Source organism: Ceratotherium simum, chromosome 25, assembly GCF_057802395.1.
Source record: "Ceratotherium simum simum isolate JZ-2026a chromosome 25, ASM5780239v1, whole genome shotgun sequence".
In the NCBI taxonomy this organism is placed as follows: Eukaryota; Metazoa; Chordata; class Mammalia; order Perissodactyla; family Rhinocerotidae; genus Ceratotherium; species Ceratotherium simum.
The window spans coordinates 21,642,217-21,656,663 of NC_141924.1; the positions used below are offsets into that span (position 1 = coordinate 21,642,217).

Here is a 14,447-nt window from a genome sequence, read left to right on the forward strand (position 1 = left end):
TTCTTAACTCTTCACGCTTGACCATTGATGCCATTTGATAGAGTTGACTTTGGAGGCTGCCCCGTGACATGCCTTTTTCTTAACATTTATTGTTTTCAGAGCCATTTGCCTGATTGATTTAGGGCAGCTTCCACATGGGTGTACTTTCCTTTTGACCTTATGTCAAGATGCCTGCTGTTCTGTCAGAAACATTCTAGGTTGTAAAATGTGAATGTTCTTTCTCTTAGGATAGAGGGCATAATGTTCTTAGCTCAGAATTTGTTAGGCTTTGCTTTTCTTGATTTTACAAATAAATGTTCTTTAAATTCTGCCACTGTGTTTAGCTTACCAGATTCTTCCTTCCTTCTCCTATTGATGTCAATTAACAATTTGGAGGGTGGAAGGGTAGAGATGGAGGTAGTGTTGGGGGAAGCTGCGACTGGGGGAGTTCTATTTAGTTCCTGTCTTGACCGTGTTTTTTATATCCCCTCCCTCCTCAAAGTTCCCTTTAACTTGTTTCTTTCTCCACGTAAGTGTTTCACTGTTTTAAGATACATTGTATTACCTTTGTAAATATGATGGTATTATGAATGACATTTATGTTTTCTTTTTTTCATATTTTCCTCCATAACTTTCTTTATGGTATTGGAACTATGGTAGTGCCCAGCTAGATTAGGGTTAAATTATTCCTTAATTTGCAGTTATTTTAAAATGGATACTGTATTCCTCCTTCTCCTGAGTTATTTTTAGTTCTGATTTGGGCAAATAAAACCGTAGACTAACATTCATTTCAGCCAATGTTTATTTGGCTTCTTGGCTTCTTAGCTATTAGTTCTAGAATTATAAATGCATGTGTATCTGTACTTTTGACTGTCAGCTCAAATTTCTTAGGCAGAAAGAATGACATTCTTGGTTCTATTTATATAATTCCAACTAAAATAAATTTTTAAGGAAAGAAGGTCCGTGACACTTCTCCATTCTCTGCTCAGGGTTGACTAGCCCATGTCTCTCTCTGCTGCAGCTGCTCACCAGTGCATCTGCTGGTGGATGGGTGTGTGCTGCTAAAGAATGCCACTCCAAGTAGTGGTCCATCCTTCAGCAGACTATTTTTGGGTGGCATGGAGTGGTGTACGCAGGTAGAGGCAGGGTGGGGTAGTAACTTGAATTGGACAATGAGTACCAACAGGTTCTGTGCATGATGATACCCCCTTCCACTGTTCATTCACCCAGTTAGAGATTTATTTGGATTCCCAGACTTGTCTTTGTGGTGGCCAGCGCCTCCTCAGAGGGTCAAGCTAATTATCCATAACATTCATTGCAGGTCAGTTTCATGATGCCAACACCTGTTATCAACTTCAGGGATTAGGGCTTCTGATTTTTGGAGGCTGGGGGAATATGAGAAAGAGGAAGAAGAGAAGCACTGTCAGCATTCAAGCTCAGTTGACTCTCTTTCATTAGGTTCTACTTCCTGCTTTTATTACGAGTACCCTGAAAATAGAGTGTCCTATCACTGGGTTCCTAATCCATTTAATGAGCATTTGTTAAATGCCTGCTGTACGCCAGGGTCTATATACGGATAAGAATAAAAGAACTTAAATAATTTTGGGGTGTGATCACTGCCAAATAAATGTTTATACAAAGTCCTGTGAGAACTCCTGGGCTTTAGTTGTACTGGGGGCAGGGAAGGCTTTGCAGAATAGTAAACGTTTTAGCTGGGGCCCTGACCAGAGCAGCCATTTTCCCAGCAGAGAAGGGAGTGGGAAGGGAACAGGCTGAACAAAAGGCAAACGGTGTTTTCAGAGAAGCAAGGCAGCTATTCCAGGAGGCCAGAGCCTAGGCAGGGATTTTGCTGGTGCTGAGATTGGGAGGACAGGTTGAGGCCAGACTGAGAAAGACCTCCTGGAAAGAAGCCTGGACGTTACTGTGGAGGCAGGGAGCATCTTGAGGAGGAGGAGGAGGAGGAGCCGATCCATTTCTAAGAACATGGTAGGGGAAGGCGTAGCAGGTAGAGATTAGATAAGAAGAGGCTGGAGGCAGGAAAACCAGTTCAGCCACCGCTGCTATGGCCTAGCAAGACATTGGGCTTCAACAAGTGGTGAATTCAAAGCAGTGGTGCCAATGATGAGAATGGTTCCAGAAATATCTGAGAGAGAACTCAACACGACCCAGTGACTTATTAGCTGTTAGAGGAGAGGGAAGGAAAAATGAAAGGGCAAGTGGATGTTACTAGTGAAGATGGAAGTGTGATGGCATTAACCACACTCTGCTTCAACGGGAGAAGCAGGTTTTTTGGGAAGGAAACCCGGAGCTCAGTTTGGGGTGTGTTACATTAGAGGTGCTTTGTGGCATGTGGGAGGAAAGGGCCGTTAGACACTAGACTTCAGGACCTGGACTGCTGAACCATTTTGCCGCTGGAGGCACCTCCAGGAGGCCTTTGCCAAGGCCCGTGGCCTCCCAGCCACCTAGGGCTGAGTTCTGTCCCAGAGACCCTCACCAGACTGCCAGCATCTCAGGACACGTACCTACACCTCTTCACCTTCTACCCCAGTGGTTGCCTTGGGGCCTGGCACTTGGGGGTGCTGCTGGAGAAATGTTTGTTGAAGGAATGAGCAAGAAGAAAAGCTGTGACTAAACACACCCACCATATACAATGTCCTGGAATATAAAGGGAAACATTTCAGCAATGCGATTATTCAAAGGAGGAGTCATTGAGGTTTTTTTTTTTTTTTTTTTGCTGAGGAAGATTCGCCTTGAGCTAACATCTGTGCCAATCTTCCTCTATTTTATATGTGGGTCGCCACCACAGCATGACTGCCAACGAGTGGTTAGGTCCGTGCCCGGGAACCGAATCTGGGCCTCTGAAGTGGAATGTGCTGAACTTAACCGCTAGACCACGGGCAGGGCCCCTCATTAGGGTTTTGATACCATGGTTGTGCACATACAACAACTTTGCCTTTATCATTCTGTTTAGAGCAAACCCAGAATCCCCACCCCCAGCCACAGGAGGGAAGGTGGGCCTTGAAAATGGTTTCATTTGCAAGATAATAGATATGAATTCTTTTTGTGTTTGTGTGTGTGTGTGTGTGTGTGTGTGTGTGTGTGTGTGAGAGGAAGATCAGCCCTGAGCCAACATCCATGCTAATCCTCCTTTTTGCTGAGAAAGACCCGGCTCTGGGCTAACATCTATTGCCAATCCTCCTCCTTCTTTTTCCCCAAAGCCCCAGTAGATAGTTGTATGTCATAGTTGCACATCCTTCTAGTTGCTGTATGTGGGACGTGGCCTCAGCATGGCAGGAGAAGCAGTGCGTCGATGTGCGCCCGGGATCCAAACCCCAGGCCGCCAGTATCGGAGCGCACGCACTTAACCGCTAAGCCACGGTGCCGGCCCTAGATATGAATTCTTGAAATCTTTTCTGTGAGCTGTAGTCTTACAAATCAAACAATCTTTTCTATTAAAAGCTTTCTAGTTTGAGAGACCTTGAGGTGAGTCCTTTATGATCTGATTAATTACCCTCTATTTTATCTGTAGAATTTTTGTATGTGATGGACACAGAATTCAACTTTTGAGAAATCAGATGATCCATGGTCTTGATTTTTAGCTCGCTCTAAATCATTCTGTGTTTTTAAACTTTTTTGTTCATGGTAAGTTTTTCGTTTGTTTCATGATTTTTATTTTTGTTCACATCTTCTTTAACATATGTCAGAGCAGGTGGAAAATCTTCCCAAAGCTCTCAAGTGCGTTCTCACATTTGGGTTAATTCAGTGATAGTGGTTGCTGAGTGGGTGTGCAAAAGAAGTGGAGAACACAGACTCGTCCTCAAGCTGCTTATAATGTGGTTTGGAAGCAGGGTGTGTGCATAAGATGTATTCAAGTAGCGAAACCAAGATTGTTTAAGATTAGCTATTGAAGAGAGTAGTACAAACTTCAGGTTGGTGTTTAGAGACAGGAGAGGTTGTGGACTAGAGACTTGGGGAAAGTTTACACAAAGAGGCCGCAGGAGATCCTTTAAGGCTGACCAGGTCATTTGTTTCAGCAAGAAGGACAGTGCGGGCAGGGTGGGAACAGCACGTTGTCCTACCTGGACTCTCTCCGCCTCAAACGTCTGTTCAGGGCACGTTCAAGGCCACAGTAAATTGTAGTATGTAATATTGTACTAATGCCCCTTCTTTTAGTGACTTCTCTGAAACCATTTTATGCACCTGCTCTTTTAAAGCATGACACCCTTTCTTTAGGTTTTATTGCTAAAATTAGCACTTCAGTAGATTAAACAAGCAACTCTGGAACTGATTTAAGTTTTAGAAATCCACCAGGACATGTTAAGACCTAGTCCCCTTGAGTTGTCAAACCACTGGAAGGAGCTAATTTGTTTTTCAGTTGTATTAGCTGGCCTGTTTTTTCCTAACCTCAGACTACCCAATGGAGGTGTATCAATCGCATCATTCTAGATAACAAAACAGTAACAAACATCCTGAAATCTCAGTGTCTTAAAAATAGCAAAGCTTTATTTCTCAGTCATGTTACATGTCTGTTGTGGGTCTGCAGGGGGTGGGTGTAGAGGTTCTTCTCTCTTTGAGAAATTTATAATTTAAAGTATTTAGATAAACTTATAATTTCTAGTAAGAAGCTGTATATGGAGGCAGTTACCCACAGTCAACTGGTCTTGATTTTCAGCTCGTACCCAAGCTAGGAACTCCAGCCTTAGGCACTTACATACCACCACTTTTCCTTACCACCTCCTGTCTCTTCCTTTTGGCAAAAGTAATTAAGGTGTCCAGGATCGGGGTGCCATCTAGTGGCCAGCAGAGGGTACTTCCTCCCCACCCTTTTCACCACTCACAACTGTTACAGCAACAGAAAATCTTTTTCAAACATAAATATTCCCTTAAGCTCTTTACTTTTCATCTCTCTTCCAATTATTGTACAGTTACCTTAGGAAAATGTCTTTGAAATTTTAAAATAGTTTTTCAGAATAAAGGCAGTTTGGATAGAAGAGATTAAGATAAAGATATTTTCCCAATAAACTTTAAATTAAATTAGAATATTAAAGTACTGCATTTACTTATTCTAGATTAGTGATTTTTGCACTCAAGGGAGCCCTCAGAGGTGCTGTGGGAGCCACTGTGGGATGGTGGGAAGGGGCAGGGGAGGCTGGGGGTGAGCAGTGAGACTTTGTAGGTACCCAGATAGAAGGATGTTTGCCTGCATGGCCTGCCTCCCATTTGCCCCACACACCCAGGCAGGATGGTGACAGCAGTGGGAACTGACCTTCAGTGAGTGCCCAGTATATGCCAGGCACTGTCAAGGTGAAAGAAAGTAGTCAGTCAGGAAGACAGTACACACGTGTGCATGTACACACACATACAGCCACACACAGTTTGTAATAAGAGTTAATGGCCTACATCATAAAAAGAGGAAAAGATATAAATGAAATTCTCACTCTAACCTCTAAGTTTTGGCCTACATAAGCTCAGGAAGCTTTGAAAGATGAGCTAAATATAGTCATGTAGTGTATACAAGGGCTCAGCACGAGCCCATGATAATTTACGTTTGCTCTGTTTTATAAATTAAAAAGGAAACTAGCTCTATTAGAAGAGCCAGTTCAGCAGAAGAATTTTGCTGTCCTAGGTTAGTGGTTTTCAATCCTCCCCATTTTTTTAAGCTTTGAAAGCCTTTTTTCATGGGAAACTGCATGATGCGGAGTTAGACGTTAAACAGGTGAAGGGTGATGTGGGCTCTGGTAGAGGTGGGGAAGCGTGTTTGTAAAATGTGTTGATGTTTATGACGTTCCCTCTTAGATTTATGATTGCTTTGAAAGCTTTGCCCCAAAAGGTGGTTTTCTTGTGGAAGCACTTCAAGCATCTTTGCCAAAGACATTCCTCTTAGGTGTGGGGCACAGAAGCTGCTCAGACACCCTGCTGGCAAACGTGCTTTCCACCAATCCCAGCAAAGTTACATTGCAGGGTTTTTCCCCAGTATAAGCAGATTGGTAATATTCTAGAACAAAGGTACAAACTGGTGACCAGATGTGTTTTGTGTGAATACATGACAGTCAAAAATGTTTGAGCCAACGTTGAAAATTGGGAGATTCTGGCTTGGGGATTCTGGCTTCTCAGGGGATCTGGCGGTAACCTGTCGATATTGAGGAGCGGCTGCAGCTTCCAGACAGGGCCTGTGCTATTATAATATAGTACTATCATACAGTACTATATAATACTGTATACGGTATATAGTATATGTATAATATATAAAGATTAAAGATCAAATTGGGAATTCAAAGGTGTCTCTTCCTTGAGGCTCGGTTTTTCCACATGTAACCCTCTTGTTATTTTATAGTTGCAGTTGTATTCGGAGGCCAGTGTAGCCCTTCTAAAATTGAATAACCCCAAAGATTTCCAAGAACTGAATAAGCAGACGAAGAAGAACATGACCATTGATGGAAAAGAACTGACCATAAGTCCTGCGTTTTTGTTATGGGATCTGAGTGCCATCAGCCAGGTGAGGGATGCAGAGATTCTTTTAAAACCTGAATCGAGGGTTTAGGTTGTTAAAGATTTGTAACTGTATTAGAAGAAGGAAGAGGACTTACAGAGAGGTGAGTTGAATGGAACTTTTCTAATTTTTCAGTCACTGCCATTGGTTAATATTAGTTGAAGTGACCTAGAATCAGGTCTAAGAACCTTTTCTAAAAAGTGTGGTAAAGGAATGCTGTGTATTTATGTTGTTGTTATTGTTGTTGTTCTAAATATGCTGAGTCTTGCATTTTTTGTAATGTTTAAAAGTAGGACTCAGTCTTTACAACTCTGCCAGAGCATCCTGAGAGCAGAGAAGGCAGGGGACAGATGGGAGAAGGAAGTGTGATTTAAGGGGTATTTTGCGTTTTCATGTCCAAATGTTTTGCTCAGTCTAAGCAGGATGAAGACGTTTCTGCCAGCCGTTTTGAAGATAATGAAGAGCTGAGATACTCACTGCGATCTATTGAGAGGCATGCGCCGTGGGTTCGGAATATTTTCATCGTCACCAACGGGCAGATTCCATCCTGGCTGAACCTTGATAATCCTCGAGTGACAATAGTAACACATCAGGTAGACGACTTGCTATATATCACATGCTGTGGTTTCCTTTTCTGTTTCTTTCTGTTCTTTTACTTATCGTTAATTTCATTCCCCTTACCCTCCTCACCTCCATTTCCACCTTCCTTTCTTCCTGCCAAAAACAAAAGCAAAACAAAAAAACTCTCATCCACCCTCTTTTTTTCTTATTTTTTTCTGTTCAAAGGATATTTTTCGAAATTTGAGCCACTTGCCTACCTTTAGTTCACCTGCTATTGAAAGTCACATTCATCGCATCGAAGGGCTGTCCCAGAAGTTTATTTATCTGAATGATGATGTCATGTTTGGAAAGGATGTCTGGCCAGATGATTTTTACAGTCACTCCAAAGGTCAGAAGGTGAGTACCGGAGAGGAAGGGCTGGCTAGCTTGGTAGTCACTTAGAAGTTATAAACGGGGTGGGGTCGGCCTTGTGGCCTAGCGGTTAAGTGCACGCGCTCTGCTGCTGGCAGCCTGGGTTCCGATCCCGGGCACGCACCGATGCATCGCTTGTCAGGCCATGCTGTGGCGGCGTCCCATATAAAGTGGAGGAAGATAGGCACAGATGTTAGCCCAGGGCCAGTCTTCCTCAGCAAAAAGAGGAGGATTGGCATGGATGTTAGTGCAGGGCTGATCTTCCTCACACACACACAAAAATAATAAAAAAAAAAGAAGTTATAAATGGGAAATCAGGAATCAGCGTATACACTACTATATTCAAATTTGATCAAATAAGCATTTTTGAGTGCTAAGCTCAAGAGAGTTAACGATTAGGTAGTGAGAAAACTACTCCCTAGTAGTTTCTTGCTTCCTTACATTCTCAGACACCCAGAACTCTCTCTTTCTAAAATTTTCTACAACAGCAGCAGAAAAAGCAAAATCACTATGAAACACAAAGTTGTGGTTATGATGACAGCAAAATGACCAAGACAGAAAGTTAGCTCAATTTTCTGCTTAAAGACATGAACGAAACTTGGTTGAAGGCAGCTGGTCTCATTCTGGCTTTGAGAGGCAGGTTGGAGAAGTGGTTATGAGCACAGACCGGGAACCAACTGTGTGGGATGGTCCCAGGTAATGACTTGACCTCTGTGTTTCCTGTCTGCATAGTGGGGTGAATAGGAATACCCCTGTAGCATTGTTAGAAGGCTTCATTGATAAGGTGGAGACTTACCACTGTACCTTATAAGTTATACAACTCTGTAGCTACTTTTTCTGTTGCTGTTTATGCCACCCCAGTGTGCTCATTCCCCTGTTAGTTGCCTCCCCTGTTTTAGATTATAGAGCTGTGGCTCGACAGGGGAGACACACAAAATCAGTGACTATGTACAATGATTTCTGTGCCGGCAGGTGGCCCGGGGTACTAAGGAGTGGGAGCCCAGGAGGATGAAATCAGACAGGGAGAGGAAAGAATTCCCATCTGAATTGAAGTGAACTTTGAAGAATAAGTAAGACTTAATTAGATGAAGAAAGACACTCCAGATAGATGGAATGTGCAAGGGCATGGAGACTTTAAAAGGGGAGTGTATTTTTTAAGAATGATTTTAATTTAAAAAGTAACTATGTACCATATCACTCATTTTGAAATCAGGCAAGTTCACAACTCAGATTGCTGAGCTGATTAACTTATCATAGGGCCTTATATGTGGAGATAAGGATATTCATCTTATCTAAGATAAGATAGGGAGTTCATCTGCTGATTTCCTCAGCCTTAAGACAAGATTATGCATAAAGACACTCAGGAGTTAATGGCAGTTGTCACAGAAAACCAGTGAGTTGTGTGGTATCCCTTCCACCTGTATACTTTTATACTTGCATTTAAGTCTGGTGTGTTGCTCTTTTATTTCAAAAGAGATTATAAAGCCATGTTGTGAGAAACTAATCCAGGAGTTGAGTCCTTGTCTGCTTTCCTCAAGTAGTGGAAAAGGGTACATGTGCTCAGTAAGAGTCGTCAGCAGAGCAGGACTTAGGAAACTACTACACGTGTAGCAAACTGAAAGAGATCTATGCCAGTGACTGCAGACAGCCTGGGGAAAATGTTACCCTTTTAGAGGCTCAATTTTTTTTTAAAGGAATCCTAATTTGAGAGTAAAAAGTGTCAGAAACCAGAGACCATTTTATTTTCTTTCTGATTTTATCACAGGTTTATTTGACTTGGCCTGTGCCAAACTGTGCTGAGGGCTGCCCGGGTTCCTGGATTAAAGACGGCTATTGTGACAAGGCTTGTAATAATTCCGCCTGTGACTGGGATGGTGGGGATTGCTCTGGTAAGGATATGTTCAGATGTAATTTGTTCATGTTTACGGAATTTTTTTCATTTTTCATTTTTACCGAACATGTGCAGTGACTTAATTAAACATTTTTCAGGTATTAAAATAATCAGCAATCCATAGACTCTTTGGAGGTGATGACTCGTGTCCCAGTGTGGCCCAGTTTATTCATATTATCCGTTGTTGAGGGCATTTTCCCATGTTGGCCCTGTGCTTGACAGTGCCTTTTCTTATTATTTAAAATATGATAATCAGGAATACCCTTAATTATGTAAGCTCAAGAGCAAGAATCTCTCTAAACTGGTTCTTATAGGAGCTCATGGCTGGTGACTTTCAGTAGTAGGTTGCTATAGGTCAGAGAGTGACTGCAAAAAAAATACATCTCCTTGGCATCTCTTCTCCCTTTCTTACAGGCTTATATTTGGACTTGTTGATAATAAGTTTTTACATTTATTTATTGCCTTTCAGTTTATAAAGCATTTAAATTTATAAAGCATTATCTATTATCCACTTGAATTTCTTAGTCACCTAAGAAAGAGAGAGTGTGTGCACAGATATTATTATCCCCATATTCCATATGAGGAAACAGATTTGGAAAAGTGTGGAATATTGGAGGAAACAAAGCTTCAAGTTGTGTTTGAGTCAGATCTGTCAGATGCACTTTTGAAAAATATAAGCAGCTGCAGGGAGAGAACACAGATGTGTAGAGTGATCTGTGCAGTCCAGAGAACTCAGCCCCTGATAGAACACGAATGTTTGATATAGAGGTTAGCACCCTTATTAGGACTTGTTTTTTGCAGTTCTCACAGTCACAGTCTTCAGACTAACCTCTTCCCGTTTTCTTGCTCCTCTGTACACATCTACACATGCCCCCTTGACCAAATTTGAGGTCTGTACAGTTAGTGCCAAGGCCTGGTCACCCCATGCCCAGTCCACTGTCAAGTGATGCCCCCTTTTGATTTTGTTTTCTTCTTAAGCTACGTGAGATCTTGTACTAAAGAATGGGGTGCACCTTTTCTGACTGAAATTCACACATCCATCTTGAAAACACTATTAAGAAATAAGGAAGTGTCTTTTTTTTAAGATGATAAGCACAGCAAGATTCTGTTCTCCTCCTCCCTCTACAGGTAACAGTGGAGGGAGTCGCTATGTTGCAGGAGGCGGGGGTACCGGGAGTATTGGAGTCGGACAGCCCTGGCAGTTCGGTGGAGGGATAAACAGTGTCTCTTACTGTAATCAAGGATGTGCGAATTCCTGGCTCGCTGATAAGTTCTGTGACCAAGCCTGCAATGTCTTGTCCTGTGGGTTTGATGCTGGTGACTGTGGGCAAGGTATATTTATTGCCATAAAAACATATTAAGAATAAGGGGATAAAAATCCTTGATAAGTAGAGAGGGTTTTGGATCATTGTTGTTATTTAAAGTAAGTATTCTCTGTGTATCCCTTTCCCAGCCTTGCATCCAAGCTAAGTGTAAGGTAAAAGTAAGAGGAGGACACAAATCTTTATGAAACAGTAGACACTAACAGTAGACAGCTTTTCTTGTGACTGTTTCAGTCTTATTTGTTTTACTAAGCAGATTTACCTTAGTTGAAAATATATGGTAAAGGTTTAATTTGGAAACAATAAAAGACCAATAATTCATTAAATAAGGATGGTTTGAATACTGGATCTTGTTGATAGCATATTAATGGAGATCATTTTGGCAGAAAGTTGTATTTTTTCAAATGGACAAAACAGTGGACGTCCATCATTGGAATTTGCTGTCAAGAATTGTGCCATATGTCTGTAGTAAGTCAGAGTCAGCATTCCATGTTGATAATAGTGATTGCTTCAGATAGTAAAATGAACCCCATCGCAGTAGCTCTTGTGTTAGAATTTCTGATTATTTTGAAGTCAATTTAAAGTCACTCTTAGCAAGTGAAAACTCAAACCCTAAGAATTAAAGGAAAAGGGGAGAAAATGCCTAGTTTTTTAAAAATCATGTTTGTGTTTTTTCCTCTAGATCATTTTCATGAATTGTATAAAGTAACTCTTCTCCCAAACCAGACTCACTATGTTATTCCAAAAGGTGAATGCCTGCCTTATTTCAGCTTTGCAGAAATAGCCAAAAGAGGAGTCGAAGGCGCCTATAGTGACAACCCAATAATTCGACACGCTTCTATTGCCAATAAGTGGAAAACCATCCATCTCATAATGCACAGTGGAATGAATGCAACCACAATACATTTTAATCTCACCTTTCAAAAGACAAATGATGAAGAGTTCAAAATCCAGATAACAGTAGAGGTGGACACAAGAGAGGAACCAAAACTGAATTCTACGACCCAGAAGTCTTACCAAAATTTGGTTAGCCCTGTAACACTTCTTCCAGAGGTAGAAATCCTGTTTGAGGATATTCCTGAAGAAAAACGCTTCCCAAAGTTTAAGAGACGTGATGTTAACACAACAGGGAGATTCCAAGAGGAGGTGAAAATTCCCCTGGTAAATGTTTCACTCCTCCCAAAAGAGGCACAGTTGAGTCTCAATAACTTGGATTTGCAACTAGAACATGGAGACATCACTGTGAAAGGATACAACCTGTCCAAGTCAGCCTTGCTGAGGTCGTTTCTGATGAAAGTACAGGATGCCGATGTAAAAATAAGTCAAGCTGTAATAACAGATGAAAGAAATGATAGTTTGGAGGCCCCCCCAGAAAAACAGATTCACAAAAACATCTTGCCAGACAGCTTAGGACCATCTGAAAGATTACAGCGGTCGACTTTTCCAGCAGTGACAATAAAAGTGACTGGCCACTACGAGAGTCAGAGTCCACCCACAGACTTGGAAACCAAAGCAAAATTGAGATCTGAAACTCCGACCCAGAAAGTGGGAGGTGGAAGTGTGTCAAAAGAAAAGCTCTTATCTCTGATTGTTCCACTGGAAAACCATGTGTCAGAAGAAAAGAAAGTCACAGGGAAAGAACAAGAGAAAAACAGAATGGAGGAAAATGCTAAAAATGACATAGGTGTTAATGAAGTATTACCTGGAAGAAAACTGCAACATTACACAGAGAGTTACCTGGGCTTTTTGCCATGGGAGAAAAAAAAGTATTTCCAAGATCTTCTTGATGTAAGTTACATCCAGCCTGTTCCTTCCCACGCTCAGGAAAACTAACTTTCTAAGTGATAATAATATAATAATAGCTACCGTTTATTCAGCACTTCCCTGTGCCAGCCACTGAACTAAATGCTTTTCTCACATGGTTTCATTTAATTGTCCCAATAACCCTAATAATAAAAATACTTTATAAGGGTATGGACTATCGTTATCCCATTTTGCAGTTTAGGAAACAGCCTTAGTGTGAATGAGCAAGGGGTTCAGCCAGGGGCTACCCCAAGAAGTAATAGAACTGAGATGGTGTCTTATCATTTCTTGGCATGTTGAGATTTCAAAAAATGCTTTTGCAAAGACTGTGTGAGGCAGATCTGATGTTTTCCACCTTTACTGATTAAAAACGAGGTGCAGATAAGTTTGTTAGCTTCCCCAACTTCACAACAGCAAAGCAGTGTGAGCCAAGCCTCAAAGCTGGGGTGGTCTCCCTCTAGTACCTTGGCCCCCGTGGTGCCATGGTGTCATTTGTACTTCTCCCAAGTGCTGTCACTGGGCTAAGTGCTGGGGAATGCAAGAGGATTAGAACGCAGTTGCTGCTTGTGGAGACTCAGAGAGCAAGGTGGGCGGACAGACTTGTGGGCAAATAATTGTAGCAATGTGATGAGTGTCTGTTAAGGTGTGGACAAGGAGTCCAAAGGGAAGATTTCTTACCTCTGCCTAGAGGTATTGGGGAAGGCATCCAGAGGAGGTGCCCTGTGAGCTGACCTTTTGAAGGGTGGGAGTTAACAGACCAAGAAAAATCCTGTGGTCTAGCCTGGATAGTGAAGAAAGCATGGCCATGAGTGGGTGTTAGCCTTAGGGGGAAGGAGAATGAGGTGGAGAACTAGGTCTTATTTCTCTCATTGTTTTTGGGAAGTGTCTGGTACCTGGCCATTAGACATTTACTAATTGTTGAGTGAAGGACTGCCGAGTTCTTGCCTAGGTTTATTTCCTCACTTTCCCCCCTTTTCTTTCCTTTTTTTTTTTTTTTAAATTACAGGAACACTGTAGCTAGTGGCAAAAATTGCAAGCAATGCAAAAAATAAATATATATATAGTATACAAGAGAAAGGTCTCTCTCCTTCCTTCCTTAATCTCCCTACTTGAGATAATCGCTATGAATAGTTTGCTGGGTATCCTTCCAGTATTTTTTTATAGATATGCAAACATATAAATGATCTAGTTTCTGTTTTGCAACAGTGAAATTACACGGTACATAAATCGCTTTGAGTTGCCCTTTGATTTAGTAGTATGTGGGCAAAGTGCCCTGGTCAGTGCCATTGTTCTTAGGAGCTGCAAGTTATTGCCAGTGTTTTGCCATTACAAATATATAGTGTTGCAATAAATATTCGTGTACATATATCTTACTCTTGAGGAAGTTTTTATTTCTGTAGGTAGAATTGCCAGGTTAAAGGGTCTGGTGCATATAAAATTTAGATACGTCCTTCTAAAATGTTGCACCACTTCATACTTTCACAAACAGCATACAAGACTGCTTATTTCTCCACAGACTAACCGGCACCAGTTATTATCAGTCTCTTTAATTTTCGTCAGTTTGAGAAGCAAAAATATTTCATCTTTTGTAAAGTGTGTTCGTATTGTTTGCCCATTCATTCAGTTGTGCCTCTTATTGGTTTTGAGAGTTTGTTACATTTTATAATATTAACACTATTCTATGGGGAAACCAATTTTGTATTCTAGTCATTCTGTTCAAAACTCAAGTACTTACTGCTTTGACGTCACCAATAGAAACAGCTTCATATTGAAAGTATTATCAAATTTATTTGTAAATAAATTTTCTAAATGTTGCATTGAATTGACTATGAAATCTCATGGTCAGTGACTAGTCCTTGAAGAATACCCTGTAAATAGACCTCCATCCCTCAACTATTGTTCTCAAGCCAGTGTTGATGAGACTTTCACAGAGATCCAGTTTAGTCCTGCTCTTAGGATCCTTAAAGTGACCCGTTAGTGCTCATTTTAT

The 14,447-nt window shown here is 41.4% G+C and overlaps 1 protein-coding gene across 2 annotated transcripts in view; it reads left to right on the forward strand.

Moving 5' to 3' along the window:
• GNPTAB (N-acetylglucosamine-1-phosphate transferase subunits alpha and beta) overlaps window positions 1-14,447 on the forward strand; it is a 97,964-nt gene that overhangs the window by 67,383 nt on the left and 16,134 nt on the right. For both annotated transcript variants that reach the window (XM_087449031.1, XM_004418023.3), the window contains exons 8-13: window positions 6,314-6,475; window positions 6,883-7,062; window positions 7,256-7,426; window positions 9,207-9,330; window positions 10,461-10,664; window positions 11,337-12,442. In XM_087449031.1, coding sequence (XP_087305157.1) covers window positions 6,314-6,475; window positions 6,883-7,062; window positions 7,256-7,426; window positions 9,207-9,330; window positions 10,461-10,664; window positions 11,337-12,442 — 1,947 coding nt within the window. The remainder of the gene's footprint in view (window positions 1-6,313; window positions 6,476-6,882; window positions 7,063-7,255; window positions 7,427-9,206; window positions 9,331-10,460; window positions 10,665-11,336; window positions 12,443-14,447) is intronic.